This window comes from Macrosteles quadrilineatus, unplaced genomic scaffold, assembly GCF_028750875.1.
Source record: "Macrosteles quadrilineatus isolate MER2022 unplaced genomic scaffold, UCM_ALF_1.0 Scaffold_1__1_contigs__length_201487025, whole genome shotgun sequence".
NCBI lineage: Eukaryota > Metazoa > Arthropoda > Insecta > Hemiptera > Cicadellidae > Macrosteles > Macrosteles quadrilineatus.
The window spans coordinates 183,222,644-183,241,573 of record NW_026542594.1 but is presented as its reverse complement, the minus strand read 5'-3'; the positions used below and the strand labels follow the sequence as shown (position 1 = coordinate 183,241,573).

The 18,930-nt window shown below is 34.2% G+C and overlaps 2 protein-coding genes and 1 non-coding gene across 7 annotated transcripts in view; 2 read left to right on the top strand and 1 right to left on the bottom strand.

Moving 5' to 3' along the window:
• The window catches only part of LOC128991379 (inositol-trisphosphate 3-kinase homolog), a 194,008-nt gene that overhangs the window by 76,943 nt on the left and 98,135 nt on the right, over window positions 1-18,930 (top strand). The gene's annotated exons all lie outside the window — the stretch shown is intronic.
• Window positions 86-2,789, bottom strand: LOC128991419 (uncharacterized). Its single transcript, XM_054414282.1, has 3 exons — window positions 2,725-2,789; window positions 1,935-1,959; window positions 86-551 (listed from the first exon to the last, which is right to left on the bottom strand). The coding sequence occupies exons 1-3, from the start codon at window positions 2,752-2,754 to the stop codon at window positions 136-138; spliced, it is 471 nt and encodes a 156-aa protein (XP_054270257.1). The 5' UTR covers window positions 2,755-2,789; the 3' UTR covers window positions 86-135.
• Trnam-cau (transfer RNA methionine (anticodon CAU)) lies at window positions 4,463-4,534 on the top strand. The gene has a single exon. It is a non-coding gene; the product is annotated as a tRNA-Met (tRNA).

Sequence of the window (18,930 nt, the reverse complement as noted above, 5' to 3'; positions counted from 1 at the left end):
TATGGTCGCCATTTCATCGAAAAGTATTAAAGAATTAATAGGTCTCCTATTTTCAGGGAATGGAATATAGATTGATAAAAAGACATTTCATTCAACAAAACGTTTACTGCGACCATACATTCAGTTTCTTCAGTGTCAAGTTGGCGATCTTTTGATATCAACCGAGGATTGAGAAGAGTATCGATCATAGTACTGGGTTTTGTCCTCAATCATATAATTGTACCCCACTGTGCGGTATTTCACTTGAATTTGGTTCAACTCAGGAGCTGTTACTTGTAGTATAGTCTTAGATGCTTCTTTTTGACATCCGTCAACAAGATACCAGTCCACCAACGCTTTCTTCCCATCTACCTCGTAAGTCAGCTTTTCCAGGAAGGCACTGCATTTTATTCTTTTTGGAAACCACTTCAAAAGTCTCCACTTAACCCATTTCTCCTCATAGCAGACCAATTCAAATTCGTTTCCAAAAGATTCTTTTGAAAGTTCGATTAGTGTGCTTTTATGACTTTCGATTCTTTTCTGCATTTCATAACCGCTGATCATAAATCTTACTAAAAAAGAAAAGTTACAAAATTGGTTTTTTAAAAAGTTTGTTTATGTCATTGATGTAACATTCTGTAAAACAATGCCGCGGCGAGGTAGATTTGGCAACGCCGCAGACCCGGCCTAGTGAAGCACCCGTTGCACTACAGTATTCACAATGGAGCGTCTGTTATTACCATAGCAATGGGCAGGCCGGCGCGACGTTGCCAAGAGTTTATGAAAGATGTGGATAAGGAAAGTTGGGGACACGGAAAGTTAGGGACAAATAGGGGTGTGACCGGAGGGAAGGGAGAGATAATCTGAACTAGGCTCTGAAACGACTCTTTAATAACGAATCGTTCTCCTGTTTCAGTTCACAGAGAGCTACAATAACGGCATTGACTTCAAAATCATAATTTGACTATTTCCAAACAGTAAACTTTAAAATGTTAAGCAAGGGTACTTTCGTATGATACGGAGGTCACTTATTTTACAGCGCGTTGCGGTGACGGTTAGGTTAGGTTGGGTTATCATAAATATGTTTGTAGAACTTTTCTCGTTTCGTTATGAATCGAACGATACCAGAGGAGCCATAAAAAATATGATAACCCAACCTAACCTAACCGCTGCAGCGCGCTGTATTTGGGTGGCCTCTGTATAATACGAAAGTACCGTTAAATAAATGTTACAGAAAATATAAAAGTAGTCTACGCAATAATATTACTGAATATAATGTAATGATATATTGTTAAGATATGCTGACGTAATTAAGTTATAAGTTTGAAATTTGAATACTTTTGAATATTTGAATAATTGAACTTGATACTTGTGATTGTGTAGGCCTACGATAAACTTTACGAAATAAATGGTATTTTTGTTTGCACATATTGCTGTACTGGTACATTGAACTAAGAATAATTGTTTTCAAAAAACTTGTACCATTGGCGTATGTGTAACTTAAGATTTTCCCTGCGATTCACAAGAGCTGAAAAAAAGTGTTTCAATAAACATGTTTGTCTATTAGTATATAGAATTAGCCCCCTGTTAAATCTCCATTAGAAAAGTTAAAATTCCATTTTTGACCACACATATTCTCAAAATACAAATACAACCTGCACATATAGGACCGATAACCTTTCTTTTGGTACAACCCGCGTGTTAATCGGTCCAGTAGCTTGGTCAGGGTGGCTGTTGTAAGCTTAAAAATTTGTCCCCATGTTAAATATCCATAAGACAAGTTTAATTTCCATTTTGACCCAATTATCATAAATATTTTCAAAAAGATGTGCTTATGCTAAGCCCCACTGGCTTGTGGCACAATTCACCCTGCCAACCTAGCTATCATGGAGAAAACATGGTGTCAGTCGTCAAATTGTTACATCAGCAATTATAAATTTTGTAAGACTACTTACCATAAGCGTCACAAAGTGCGAACGTCTGTAAAGGAATTTAATATCCGTTAAACACATTAAACCATTTTTAAATCAGCACATAAAAAAACTTTATGTAGAGGTCCTGTGATCGTGTAATCAGTAAAAAAATTCAAATACAATCGTCAATATAACAATTTATATGTATATATAAAAATCTGGATAAAAATATAGTCTGACTCTTCTAACAATCTGTTTGGCATTGCTTGATCAAACGGGGTTTTATTTACCCTTCCTGGAGTATAGGCGGATATATCCGCTATCATTTGGTGCATAGCGGACGATAGGCGGATATATCCGCCCGTTATTACGCCATCTATTGTTATAGTTTATTATAAATATCAACATAAATCTTCGTAAAAACGGTATATTATTCAATTATATCTTTAAATGATCTACTAGGAATGTAAATATAGAAGAATAAAAAAATTTACAAAAACAATTTTTTAAGTAAAAAAAGTTTTTGGACAAATGTGCTGCATAGGTCAACTATTTACAACATTCTATAACTACAGATGTAAAAAAATATATATATTTTTTTTATAAATCTTTCTGTCTGTATATTATAGACCGTCCGGGAAGGATTTTTCCATCTTAAAAAAATGTTTTTAAACAATAAATAGATAGTTTTATGATTACGACTGATAAAAATTATACTACTTAAACAAAAATACACTTATAATAATAAATACACTTATAATAATGCAATAAAATTTTTGAATATACTTAGTGAAATTATTGTTAGTTAGAATAAATAAAATTATTAACTTACGCAAAAAATTAGTAAGATGGGCCTAAGCATTGTTTGGTTAGTTTGAGAAGCAACCCCTTCGTGAATATGGCCTACCAACTACTGAAACCTACACAAGGCTATTTACGTTTCAATTTACTCCATAATTATAATATAATTTATCTGCATTACTACTGGCATATTTTTATTTGCCTCACTGTTTGCCATATGTTTATCTGCGTCGCGATACAAGTGTAACATTTTATGCTATAGAATTTTATTCACTTAATTTTTTTATTTATCAATATTATACGTTTTTAATCCAAGAATAATGGAGTACAAAATAGTATTATTTTCAAATGGATGATTCCATGTGAAATTAATTTGTACATTAACTAATGACTAGACAGATTTGGGGAATATTTTCGTTAGAGGTTGTGCCCACGATCACTAGTTTGAACCAAAATGTTTAAATTGTTTATGAATTTTGGTTTTTTAGTTTGAGGGGTTAAAATCTCAAAATTTGAGCGGAGCGAGGCTTGGTAAGCGAAACTTGGTATAGTACTGTATTACCTTTCTAGTGCCTGCTAGTCGTTTAAGGCAACATAGCTACAGTTGAGTGTTGCGGTTATTGCAATATGATTTGAAGGCGCTCTCCGCATGTCGTTTTTCATTATAGGAATAACGATGCTATAACTAGGAATATTTTTAATTGATCAATAAATCACTAAAATACATGAAGTCTTACAATTGAAATAACTGCTGGTTCACATAGGTACCTAATAAATTAAACAGAATAATTTCAATGCTTCTCTGTGGTAATATCATAGATGAAGAAATATACAGTAGAACCTTGATAAGAAGACCCTCGATAACAAGTCACCCTTGATAACAAGTGTAATTTTTAAATCCCCTTGATTTTATTTTACCCCTTATTAAAACCTCAATAAGAAGTCAACCTTGGTAACAAGTCTGATTTAATAATCCCCATGAGAGTCTTGTTATCGAGGTTCTACTATTTCTTAATTATATTACTTTATCTATGGTAATATTTTCTTAGATTAAGAAATGCTCACGGTTTTACATAATCTCTTGAACTCCCTTCTTCTAGAAATAATTTAATTGAACTTTTTGGTAAAAAAAAAAATAATTTTGCAATATTTAGCTTGAGTTTAAACTTCTTTCACTATTTATTTTCCATGTAGCTTATCAACCAGTGTACTGACTAGTAGTTTTAATATTTGCTCAATTATTTTGAATGAAATCCCCCTTCATAACCAGAAAAGAGGCTTTAACCAACTCTGATTTTTAAAACATGAATCAAATTGCAGTACCGTAATACATTAATTCACCACATATAATAATGCCTACTTGATTTCATAATTGTCAATTAATTCGGACATGTGAAAGTGTTTGGTGTTGTTTGTTTTACGTGTAATAACACCAAGTAAACTCCTGGATTGAAAAATCCCCTAGGCCTATCTTTAATTTCTATTGTGTTCAATACGATGTTCAAGGGTCGGTTAAATCCTTGGGTTTGTCACTATTTCATGTCGGCTTTTAGTTTTACAGTATTATTAATTGTAACCGAGTTATAAAACGGAATCTTGGTCTAATTTTATAGTTGCATTCGTGTGAATGATTCAGAATACGAAGTAGAGATTTTGGTCTAATGCGAACCATTCGTTTATTAGCGAATTGACACACAAGGCAATTCTGAACACAAGCATTCACTACACAGGTATTGCTCGAGTAGCGGTATTTTTGCCCCAACCACAACAGCAGAGTGGCGCAGTGGAAGCGTGCTGGGCCCATAACCCAGAGGTCCGTGGATCGAAACCACGCTCTGCTACAATTTTTTTGCCCCGTTAACTATCACTTTTGTACCCTATTTATGCATTATTTTGGTTTAGTATTGAATTTAAAATATTCGCTGCAGGTTTAAAATTTGTTTATTAATTTTTTTACATTAATTAAGGGCTGCAAGGACATTTATAACTACCGCTATTAAAAATTAAATTATTTAATACTAGCTGTTGTACACGTGCTTTGCAACGGGAAGAGGACACAAAATGCAAAAAAGTTAATAGTACTGCACCCTGTTGGTAAACCTTATAACTTTTTAATGCTATTTAATATCATAGAACCAACTTGTGTAGTTGAAACAGCTGTCAAAATTATTTTATTCCTTTTAAATATGATTACTCATAAGGTTAACATGGGAAACTCCAGAGCCACTGGGGCGGAGCCCGAAAGGACTTTTGAGATAAGAATGCGTCTATATGTTAATCGGGAATGTGAACTATCATCACACCAAATTTCAGCCCGATCCGACCAGTATTTTTCGCGTTTACTTGTCACAAACATACATCCATACATCCATACATCCATACATCCATACATCAAAACTTTCTCATTTATAATATTAGTAGGATTTAAATAATTTAAATTATTGTATGTTTTCCATTCTTTATTTTTTCATATGATAGTATTACTGAATTATTCCAATTTAAGACAAATTTGTGCAACATGCAGTATTCAATACATTTGTATACATTAATGGATTATAAATACAATCCTAATCGATTTCGAGATGAATCTTACAAACGAACGTATTCGTATTGGAGTAGGCATATAAAATGATTTTGTAAAAAAATCGTTATCGTTAAAGGTTTAGGTTTGTAATTTGTTTATAATTTTCATTATGTAATTAATTAGGCTACCGAGGCATACGTTATTCACTACTTCATTTTAGAATGTGAGTCTCAGTAGTTGTCTTTAATTTCGTACTACAAATTACGTATTTTTACGCGTAATTTTTTTCTTAATTCTGATAATGTCTAAAACCTTGCATAATACTAAAGAAAATAGATTCTATATTCTGTGATAATACATAATTGTTTTATGTAGCGTACTTATTACGGCGACGACAAAGATACCGCCATAGATTATAATTTTATTCAACCAATGCACAATAATTCATAATTTCTTAAATGTTATTGCTGGTAACACATTTTTTTAGATGAACCCACCCTTCTATACAGTATTACAAGTTTTCCTTGTTATGGTGCATAGCATAGTTATTATAACTGGGTATCAACAGTTCACGTAAATATTTCATCATTATTGTTTAGTTCTCATTTTTTCTCCCAGATACTTTGAACTAGTGACAGATTAGTTTACCAGCCTCCCTATAGTTGGTTTGGTCCATTCAAAAGTCCTAGGCCGTCGATAAGCTTCATCGTAAACATTTTTATTGATATTTGTAGAACTTTGAACGCCGTGTGGTTTACATTATTGTGATCGTCGATTAATGACTTGCACATTTTTGGGATTTCCGTTCAAAGTTCGATTTAGAGATAAAAACTGCATTTTTATTTTTAAATTTCAATTGAAAAAAACTTTATTCCGTAGCTTTTTGGAGAGGTTTGGAGAGGTCACTTTGTTTAAAAAAAAACATGAAGTTTGGGTTTCTTAAAGAATTGCTTTTCTAAATATTGCTCCTCTGTAAATTTTTTGGGAACTACTTTTGTTATTCACTTTTAACACATTCTCTTTTTAGGGTTACACCTCAAGACGCGTTTCCATTAAAAGAAACTTTCACATAAACATTTTTATCTTTGGATTCTTCCAACCGATCTTTTTTTAAACTTGGTATGTATGTGAAGGTAGGAGAGACCCATTATAGACAGAAATTGTCTTGATCCAATTAAAATTTTCAAAATGGCGGAGATTTTAATTTATTTCAATTAAAAAAAAATTCTGACTTAATGAAGAAATATCAAGAACAATTTAATTTAGCATTTGAAATTTCCTTTTATATGACACTAAGTTAAAAAAAAAGAAAAAAATATCACTAATATTAGTTGTAAAATTCGGTAGAGTAAGGCTAATCTAGTCAGGTTGGCCTCATTTTTCAACAAAAAATCGTTATATTTAAGTATTTTTTTCGATGTTTTTGAATTTGGTGTTTTTGATAAGTTGGTCAGCATTACTGGAGCTTTAAAAGTCATCTCTATGAATTAATAAACGCCAAGGGGGCGAAGCCCAAAAGAAATTATCCCTTTAGTTACCATTCGTCACTCCACTGGTTCAAAGGTTTAAAATGACGCCTAATTATTAAAATCGATTAAATATAAAGGACGAAAAAGGAATGTAACAGTGAAAACGCGTGATGTATTGAGTTTATAGATTTTTATATTTCCTAACAAAGACTTTTCAAAACCAAATAATTGATAGCTTACTGATAAGCGCCGTCTGGATCAACTTGACATGCTAAGATTTCTTCTCAATTATCTGGCATTGTTCAACATCAAACCATTGACTATACAAACCTACGAACTGTCAACTTCACTGGTCTCAGTCAAGAGTGTCATTTGTGTAAAGTGTTCAAATGTTCATAGATAATTGTTTTCGCTCAAGGTAAACAATTAAGCAAAAAGTTTTTCCATTGAATAACATTTTTACGACTTGTTCTAAACCTATTTAAAAACATTGTTTCGACGTGTAATTAGGTAGTTAGCTCTTACAACAAAGTTAAATAACTTGAAGGACACGAATTTATAAGCGAAATGATTATTTCTTTTAAAACTTGGTTAAAAGCTTTTCATTGCATTGTGAGATGATTTTCTATTTTTCTACTGCTTAAATGATTATATTTAACTGATGGAGTACTTATGAAATTAAATAATTACTTAGTAAGAGTATAATATAAAATTAACTGTTTGACAATACATTTGTATTTCACTGTCTGCTTAGTTGGACCATAGACAAAAAGAATTAAATATAGACTGACAGCTGTGCTGCGGTTACCATGGTTACCATAGGTTCTGGCGCACACCGCTGGGAGCGCCATGTTATGGAGTACGCGCTACGTGTAACTACATGGCGCTTACGGTGTGCGCCAGAACCTATGGTAACCATGGTAACCGCAGCATGGTTGTCAGTCTATATTTAATTCTTTTGTGTATGGTTGTATAAAACCCTAGTGAATCCTTGCTAGTACCTCTAACTACAAAAATATATCATAAATCTGTTTAATCAGATAAAGTCGCGCTTTCTTTTAATAACTATTAGAATGCAAATAATACAGTTATTGAGGCCCAAACATTTTGCAAGGTTAATATTAAACACAGTACATACAGAACACTCTTATCAAGTCAGTTCTTGTGTGCTCATTGGTCGTACAAATATTGAAACAACATATCGCTTTGCGTCTTTCATAGTAAATCACAATTGTGTTTCTTGTAATTTCTGAATCGTAGAACCATTTAGGTGACATTGTTGTTATGTGTAAGGCTATTTAAAAACATTAATGTAGTCCAGTTATAACATATAAGTAGTTTTTCCTATAATCCACATAAAACTTTATTGAAGAAAATTGGTCAGTATTATTGGATCTTTGAAAGCGAATTCCAGAAATGGGCCAAAGGGGGAAGCCCTTAAGGATTATTTTTTAGTTAGCATTCCTCCTTTCGCAGGATCGTGAACTTTAAAATTACACATCAACTCTAAAAATCGGTTAAGTACTACCATAGACAAAACATACGGTACTCCCATGATGGACATACTGTCATCCTTATGGATCAGCTGATGACAATAAGCCCTAGACGCTGCATTGTAAATTAGTGTAACACCTGTTTCGGTTTGACGGGTTCAACCTGGAGGCGAGTTAGCGCAGCGAACGAGCTCTAACCTAAAAGTGAGTGAGCGTAGCGAACGAACTTCAACCAGGACGTGATTGAGCCATGCGAACGAACTCACTTATGAAGTTACGGGGCAAAGCCCGCGGGTACAGCTAGTATTAGGTAAACACATATTAAAACCACATGCTCTATTTCTTAAGATTATTTTATTCAACTGTTATGCAAATTTTTTAGCTATCAAATAGTCAATAATTTCCTTCCAGGTGGATTTTCGCCTCTTCATTGTACGAGATGGACTTTAGATTAGCTTTGGCTTACTGCGTCGTATTATTAGAAAACCTTTATGTTTTCCGATTTTATTTCAACATGAGTAAGTGCAAGTACATTCTAGGCGATTGAAGGTTTTTATTTTATGCGTGTGCCAACTAAATCTGAAGAAAACGTGCCAACTAAACCAGGACTCGGCAGTGGAAGAGTGGTGAAATTATGTTATGCAAGTACATCTTAGGTGATTTAAGGTTTTTTATGTCTACAATGAACTTGCGTGTGCCAACTAAATCTGAAGCAATTGTGCGAACTGAACCAAGACTCTGCAGTAGAATAGAGTGATGATATTATGTGATGCAAGTACATCTTAGGCGATTGAATGTTTTTTATGTCTACAATGAACTTATGCGTGTGCCAACATGGTGCCAACTGAATCTGAAGCAATTGTGCCAACTGAACCAAGACTCGGCAGTAGAAGAGAGTGATGATATTATGTGATGCAAGTACATTCTATGCGCTTGAAGGTTTTTTTATGTGTACAATGAACTTATGCGTGTGCCAACTTAATCTGAAGCAATTGTGCCAACTGAACCAGGACTCGGCAGTAGAAGAGAGTGATGATATTATGTGAGAGCTGGAGGTCGTTACCTACGTCACAGCCGAGCCTTGGACCTAGTCCGACAATACAACACTAACTCCAATATAATACAAACACCAATACAACACTTGTCACTGGTCCACTAAACGATTGCCTCGACCAATCATTGACCTTATAAATATGCGGCTATGTAGACGGGTGTAGAAGTTTACGTTCGAGAAATAAATATCCTACATCCAAAATAAATAATCTATATCTATAAAAGAGGAACTATGTATGTATGTATGTATGTGTGTGTGTGTATACATGTTATGGACTCCAAAACCGCTCGGCAGATTGTAATGAAACTTTCAGGCATTAATAAGCATCTTTCAAGGATGGTTCGAGTGAAGTTTGATGCAGATCCGTCAAAAGGGCTCTGCCCCAGAGGGTTTTAAGTCGGCCAATGTCAGACTTTTTGATCTACAGTGTTTACAAATAAATATAATTTAAAAGCAGATGTTTACTTTCACCAACTGTTTTGTAGGTTTGAATAATCACAACATTCTGTATTAGCATTAGTCATGATTTGAAATAGTGCCACAGTATTTCTACATATTGCAGCACAGAAAACTATTTTACTTTTGAATAAGTCCAAATGTAATAAACCCCAATCACAGCACATCTGTGCACTCAAAAACTTTTAAATTCTCCAATGTTAAATATTGAAAACATAAAAACCTTTATCAAAGTATTGTAAACAATAAAAGGGATGACAATGCCTTAATATTTTTATCTTTCGGTCTATACCCACACAATCTAACATAAATTATTAAGTGAATAATAATCGTGCGTGCTATCTCGGGTATTCAAATGCCTCCCAATTTGTCATCAACCCACCACATTACTGTCATTAAAAGAAGGAACTCCAATAATACTAATGCGAAACTTAAATTCACTTAAGCTGTACAAAGTTACCAGACTAACGATTAAAAAAATGACGTCAAAATTGATTAAAGCAAAAATTATCAGTGGTAGGTTTAAGGGAGAAATAGTCTTAATCATTAGAATACTGGTGATTTCATCCGAATTACCCTCTGAATTTAAGCAACTACAATTTCCTTAGTGTCTTGCTTTCGCAATCACCATTATAAGGCACTAGGGCAACCCCTGACTGTCGTCGGTTTAAATGTAGAAAAAACATGCTTTTCACACGGACAGATGTATTTTGTTAGCGCAGCAACGCGCGCCGGGTAACTGCTAGTAATAAAATAAATATCCTAATAAAATAAATAAATATCACATATATAGGCAAGCATGTTTCTTAAAAAATTTCTCTCAGCTAGTGTGCATCGCAGGGCAATTCTACGCATGCTGTTCTATGTAGTTGTGCAGAATCCCTTTACAAATTGAAATAGGCTTAAAATAAGCACAACAATGGATTTGTAATTTTAAAAAAATACATGGGCCTTATGGGTTGTCATTCTGGTGACGAAATAACAACGAAATATAAAGAGAACATCAAAATAAATTCCAATTACATGTTATATTTACAGCGTGGGGTGAACATTTAGAAGTCACATTGCATTTATTTTTTTGAGTTTCAACCACTGGACGACCTCTAGAAAAAAATAAATACGCACCTGTAGTAGTGTACTCATACGGTATATGGGCGGGACGCGATTGACATGGATGTTGATAAGATAACTTTTTACTTTCTCCCCCTATACATATTACAGTAGAGTCTTGATAGTTCGAAAATGGTGGGACAAGCAAAAACATTTGAATTATAAAGAGGTTTGTTTTATTGGGTGAAAAATAAACCATTCCAATTACAAAGATTTCATTTTTTAAATTCTGTATTACCAGTATGTAAGGTACAGATTTTTACAACAAAAACGTATTTTAGTTTATTTTCAAATAATAACGGCTTATTTTTAGTTGGTTACAATATTAGTAAATAGTTATTTATGCAACTAGTGAGCAATTGCACTTTGCACTCGTGTTGCACATTATATTTTTCATACAGTACCATAAAACAAATAAATAGGTAAAGAAACGTAGCATATTTTTACACAGCTCTTAATATGACATTTAATGTGAAGTAACAAATACAACAGTACGACAGCTGACCAGCTGATTTACAGCCAGTGCTGCCAACGTATTTCGCGCAAATTCGCTCATCAGTGAGACAATGTTAACATTGTCTCACTGATGAGCGAATTGGCCACTTTGCTTTCTCAAATCAGTGAGAGAACGTGTACATTGTTAGGTAACTGCAGGAAAAATATCTGTTAGCTTTTGATTTTGATTCATTAGTTTTTGTCAAATAAAATCGAAATTGCTACTTTGTAGTGGCTGTCTATGCTACCTGTTAAATTTTCCTCCGACTTTTTTCTTTCAGATTTTTAACCCAAACACAATATTTTACATATATAACTGTGATTGGACTCATTAAAGCTCATGAGCTTGGATCATTAAAGCTTTTCTCATGTCCTAAAATTCACTTACAACGCACCTTAATTTTTTAGTAAATCGATTATCCTACTTCTTTACTAGTTTGCGATATTTTTTAGAACACGAAGTTTGAGCCGTGACCGTGAGTCAGTTTTTGCTCATTGGTAAGTCTTCTCATAGAATCTGACCTTGCAAACTACAATGCGAACCTTGGGGACTGTATGAATGCGTTGATAACGTTTAAATAATAGTGGCGTGAACAAAAAATATGTTTCCCGATAAACTTAAAACATATACAGGGTGTCCCGGAACTCTCTACCAATATTTTAGGGCATTGTTCCTGGGTATTTAACATACCTAAATATCATATTTAAATTGTCCGGAAGTCCTTAGTTACTCACACAGCCGCCATTTTGTTTTTTTAAGTTACTGTATTAATTTTTTTCTTCGTAACCGCTGGAGGTTAGTTGCAGCGCATGCTGAAAGCGGTCACGTATCACTAAAACTACCATATCTCAGTTAATACTTGTCCAATCTTCAAAATTAAGGTGTCAATCGATTTGTAATATAATTGTTTTAAAAAAGTTATTCTTGTAAATTTTTTTTAAATCAAAGGTTTTCAAGTTATTTAAAAAACACAATTTAAATGGCCGCCATTTTGTTTTATGAATTTTAAAAATTGTCATAATTTTTTGGTAGCTTTGCAAAGTTTCAATTTCGTATGCTTAACCATTCCTTAGAAACAAATTAATAACTTAAAAAAAAACAAAATTTGGTGGCTGTGTGAGTAACGAAGGACTTCCGGACAATTTAAATATGATATTTAGGTATGTTAACTACCCTGGAACAATGCCCTAAACTATTGGTAGAGAGTTCTGGGACACCCTGTATATGAATTTATATCACAACTTATGTATTGTACTTTGATTACCAGTCACAAAATACCAGCATTGACTTTTGAATGCATAAGTAGTCATATCTGTATGGACCAGCTGTCGATTTTTTTTTTTATATTTTACTGTGAGTCAACCACATATTGTATCAGTGTCAAAATAGTATATTTCATCACTAAGACCTAAAGTGACTCTTTTAGTTAGACTATTAGTTTTACGATCGAGGCGAAGCCGAGTTCGGAAAATGAGCGAGGGTTAAAAAGACACTTTTTGCCCGTGTGGTGAACTATATTTTTCGTCATATTACATTATTAATTAACAAACTAAGATAGGAAACTAATTTTTATGTAAAGATAACCTCTCAAAACGACTTCCAGCTTTTTTTTTCAATTCTACTAATGCAAATAAGCAGCTGTTTAGTAAATGATTCAATAATTTTGGCTATTACGATTCTGTTACAGTACATTATACCATCGATATGTCGATCGACAACAATAGGCTGTTACCTTACCTAATAAATCAATCGATAAATAATTTCGATCTATACGATTGCCACAATCGAAATGTACAGCTGATTTATACTCCTTAGGGATTAAAAATGATTTTTACTCCCTAGAGTGTAAAAATGCTACTTTAGACCCACAATGCATGCATAAAAAATTACATTACGCATGCATTAATGCATGTACTGTTTTTGCTGCAGTATAACGAAAGTCAATTATGTACATAACAACCTAAATTAGAATGCAATTACAAAAGATTGTATATATTATTCACCCTTAACTTAATTGACAATTCAAACTCCATAGAAGGCTCAATGGATTATAAACGCCACAATTATTACGATTATCATAAACCACCAGGTACGAAAATACCACCCAGACCCTTCATCAGCAGCTGTTTCATCTTAGTCAATGAACCCTATCTGAATGACATAAACAATAACATTAGCACACAACAGCTGATTATGAGAACAGCTGATTGTGAGAACAGCTGATTGCTGATATTGGACTTGTGTAACACTAATGGGGCTGCGGCTGCACGTGGTGGACAGTCACGTGACCTCTGTCAAGGTCACGGTAATACAGGTGAATTGCTGACGTTAACTCATTTTCTCCGATCTTGCATAAAGGTTGGATCACGCTTTTCTTCCAGTGGTGTTGCTATAAGAACGTCAATAATTGCTGTTACCAGGATGCTAGTTTGATGGTGTAAATGGTGTAAAAAACGATTTAATAGTAAGGCTGCGCTTGTGTAAAAGTTTTATCACTGACTATTACCACCCTAACCAACACAAGTAGTCTTCTCATCCCATTGTAAATTTTTAAGCTCGTTTTTCGTGTCTAGTTCATGTGCGGCGACACTGATCGCTAGTGTCGACGAAATCTTGCTTGTATAATTTTAGGGTTGATTTAATAAGGTGCTTTACTGTTTGGTTGTATAACTAGGGGACGAGTTTATGATTAGACCGTTTTATTTGGTAAACAAGGTTTCAAATTGCTGAAAAACAAGAAACTTTGGTGGCAACATTCTCTTGACAACCTATAATTACATTTCAGGTTGTCCACTTAGTTACTCCTCGTGGTTCGTCCCCCCTATGAGATGAATTATTATAGTATACCGTTTTGTATACAGGGTGTCCCGGAACCCCTACCAATATTTTAGGGCATTGTTCCTGAGTAATAAAGATATCTTAATATCATATTTTATCTGTTCGGAAGTCCTTAGTTACTCACACAGCCGCAATTTAGTGTTTTTCACTTATTAATTTCTTTCTAAAAAGTGGTTAAAGAGACGAAATTGAAACTTTGCACAGACATGTATGACAACAAGACAAAGCTATAAAACATTATGATAAAAAAATCAAGTTTATAAAACAAAATGGCGGACATTTAAAACTTTTTGTAAAATTAACAGTTTCAGAGCTATTTTAGAAACAACATTTTTAATAGACGCCCCGCCATTTTTTATGCCTTTTTAGATATGTTTCTTACTCAACAATGCCCTAAAGGCCTTAAATATATGTAGAGAGTTCCGGGACACCCTGTATAGTGGTTAAACGTATATAAACCTTTCCAGGACCTTTCTATCAAACTATATAGTTACTAGCTGGTAAGTCCGCCGCTAAATTTACGCCTAGACTATGCAATGAACCACAAGAAACGCATGATTAACAACTGTATAGCTGACTCGCCTCGTAAAGTATGAACGTGTTCACTCTTGTGCGAACCAGTTGTAAGGTCAGTTATGCAACAAAGGATACGGGATATTGTACGGAACCAGTTCACGTTCATGGTCGAACTCTGTCAGGATTATTAGATCAATGATCATGTAACAAAGTACGAAACCAGTTCCATAATAGTTAAATGGATCAGATTTCAGAGCTAGATTTTTTTATATTGGGATACAGGGTGTGCAAAAAAAGGTTGGGACATAATTTACTCGAAGCAAATAATGGTTTTATAAACATATTTCCTGTCTAGTTCCTTTTTCCGTTTTTGGTCTGTCTGTATGTGTTTGGCCAAATCATTCACTCCTGGACGGTTTGAGCTACAGCGTTGAGATTATACAATTTGTTATTGGCCGCTATCTTTATGCAAAATATGAATAAAATCTCTTGGTTAAAATTGCGGTTATTTGAAATATTTTATATCAAATTCCACGAAAATCTAACAAAATTGCAAGATAAGTAAAATGTTACACTGCAAAAACCAAATACACTGCAAACAATTAACACTTTATACGGGAAAACGTGTTTTAGTTTATAACTCAAAAACTATAAGAGATATGGATAAAGTTTGAAATTTGAAAGTAATTTGGAATATCAGTACATCGAAAATTATATGCAATTTTCCATACAATGCTGTTTTATCTATTATAGATATGTAGCCATGAGCTATAAGTTCTGGCTATGTAACTATTTTCTAAAAAAAATATATATTTTTTAATAGGCTAATATTGTAATGTTGCATATCAAAATAAAGCTAAAATGTGAAATTTTAATCGGAGCAGATACATCCTTATTAAAAAATACAGCGTTTTTCAACATAGTACAACCACAGACAATGGAATAAACCATTAAAGTAACATTAAAGAGTAGCATTAAACATTAAAGTATTATATTGTCTGTGGTACAACATTTTTCACATAAAAAGCCGCCATTCGAAAACAAATAAAGATAGTTGAATTAATAATAAATTTTAAATTATGTATAATACGACAAAATTTGTGTTCAACAATTGTGAGGTTCGAACTAGTGAACCTCTAGATTTGTTGCATCCTGTATTTTTACGTCATTCTACCTAAGGTTGTTTTGATGGGAAACAATCACATTTCATCATTACAAGACCAACGTTTATGAAATTAATACTGGACACCAAGATTCACCCTGTATATGAACAGTTCTGCTCATATATATATTGCTTTAGCAACACCCTGTATATGAACAGTTTCCTCTGGGAACAAAGCTGATATAACCTCCTCATAACACGATTACTGAAAGGTTCGACGACCGACATTCCCACAATCTAGATGAGGAACTAACCCACCTTCAGTTATAACTGACAGATTATATGATACAGTAATTGATTGACAGGTCGTCCAGGTGTTCTCTTCCTAATTTGTTTTCACTTCCTGGTAAACTAATTGAATAGAAACACATTCTAAATGGGTAATTCACCCTGGCGTAATTCAAAGGTGGGTAATTCAAAGGTCTTTTTCTCATTTCATTTGACTGTTTGTACGCCCTTTGAGCTCCCATCGATGTATAATAACTCCCGATGTATGTAGAGTTATTATACATCGATGGGAGCTCCTTGAAGTCCTTGGAGCCTAGACGTTATCCTACTAATACTGTATTATAAATGAGAAAGTTTGGATGTATATATGTTTGTGACAAGTAAACGCATAAATACTGGTCGGATTGGGCTGAAATTTGGTGTGATGATAGCTCACATTCCCGATTAACATATAGACGCATTCTTATCTCAAAAATCCTTTTGGGCTCCGCATCTTGCGCCCCAGTGGCCCTGGAGTTCCCCATGTTAACCTTATGAGTATTCATATTGGGAATTAAAGAATTTAGCCAGCTGTTTCAACTAAAAGAGTTGGTTCTATGATATGCAAAAGCATTAAAAATTTACAAGATTTACCAACAGGGTACAGCACTATTATTTTTTTCATTATTTATGAAAACAGCTAATTTGAACTAAGCAGCAACAAAAAACTGTGATACGCAATGAGAACTGTCAAAGTAGGATTGTTTACAGTAATGTTTATGTTTTTAATTTCATGAATAATTTATAATATTTTGTGAACGTTTAATAATCTATATTTCTCTATTGTGTAGGTGAAGTAGTAGAACATTGTGGCTATGGTAGATGTGTAATACTATCGCATACCGTAAATTTGAGGAAGCAAATTTTCTCAAACCGTGTTTTCTCACATCGCAAAAGCAAAGATCGGGTATAACTGCAATAAGCATTTTATACTTATTTGCCAACCCCGTACGAAGAACGGGTACTCTGCTAGTTACTCATAAAACAATTACAAAGTAGGAATACAATTTCTAATCTCACAGTGCACTAGATATTTAAACTACAATCACTTTGGTATTTGAAAAAAACATTTTGAGATGGTAAATAACGCTTCAGTGGTTGTTTGAAATTAACAAAATTAACATTGATCTTATGGCGGGCAAATCCAAGATGGCCCCAACAAGATCCAAGATGGTTGGGCCAAGATGGACCCCCTTGGAAAACAATTACAAATATTAAATTAAAAGACAATTTCTTATCCCACAGTGCACTAAATATTTAAATTGTAATCACTTTAGTATTTGAAAAAATATTTGTTGATGATAAGTAATAACCAATCAACAGCTGTTTGATATAATCCAAGATGGCCGCTAGCCTCTAATGACTGTTTAATGGCGATTTATGAGGTCCGTATGCACTAGTCCGTTTAAGCTGCGCGCGCACTACGGCGGCACGGCACGGACGGGCGGGCGGCACGGCAATTTTTAAAAGTTAATAACATTGAATGTAATATGAGTGCGCGCACTACGGCGGTACGGCCGGCAACGGACGTTCGGCAGCTTCCGCCGTTTGTTAAAAAGTCCGGGAGACAGAACTCCAGGACATTTCCGAGCTGCCGTGACGCCCGTACCGCCCGTACCGACCGGGAGCACTGCACACCGACCGGGCGGGCGGCACGGGACATCCGCCATTCTCAACTGATCTCAGTCAAAGTAGCAGTGTTTTCGTGTGTTGTAAACATAGATGTTAGTAAGTTGATTTTTCTCGTTGAGAAAAACCCCAAACTGTACAACATGCGACATCCGGAATATTTTAATACCCCCGCCGCAGCAAACCTGCCGACTAAGCGAATTTCCATTTGTCTGAATTGATTTTCAGTTAAATATATTTTTATAACATTAGGTTTAACGAGTACCTAGGTTTGCTGCTACAAGGAAACTAATAAAGTGTGTTTTTGAGTAAAATATTGATAGCTTAGTACAAAATAAATAAATTTGCCAAGTTTGATCAAAATATATCCATAAACAAGCAAACTACAACATTTGACAATATTCTCCACAAGAATAACATGGGAATTTTAAATTTACAATTTTTTTAATTTTCTCCGTTACTAATAATCGAACAAAAATTATTTCATATACTAAATTATTTATTTTTTTAAGCTCTTTAAAAAGGTCCAAAGAGAAATCGGGAAATTTTGTATTTTGAGGGTCAAAAGTAAAAAACCCAATTTTTACCCCATAAAACCCCCCGTAAAGCCCCGTTCCCATGGTCCGATCGTGCTGGTTCGCGAACTCATGCAAGTTTATCCCGCTTTACACCTTTAAACCAAATTTCATCAAAATCGGGCAAAAATTACTCAAGTTATCGCGTTCACGGACGTATATATATATATATATATATATATATATATATATATATATATATATACATATATAAAAATTTGAACGAATGGTGTTTTTGGCCTCTGGGGACATCAAAATGAAAAGTAAATCGCTCCCGGGTCTAGGTCTTACCGTGCCACCTACGGTAATAGCTACTTTTCCCTATAGGGAAATTCGCTAACGTTCGGCGTGACAATATATGGGCAGAAATATGATCTATTATGAAACAATCAGGTAAGTTTTACACATAATCCTTCTACAAGATCAGGAAACAAGGTGTGGAACTCTCCAAAACTTAGTCTTTTCCTGTTTATGTGGTGTATCTAAAATCTTTGCTTGCACCTTCTTGTCACCTCTTCCTCTGCTGAAATTAAACCTACTATCACCACTTTATCTACATCCATCTTAACTCACAATTTTTAGCTCGCAGACTGTCATCTGTCCTAAATTGCGGATGTGCGGATGTCCCGTCCCGTCCGTCCATGCCGT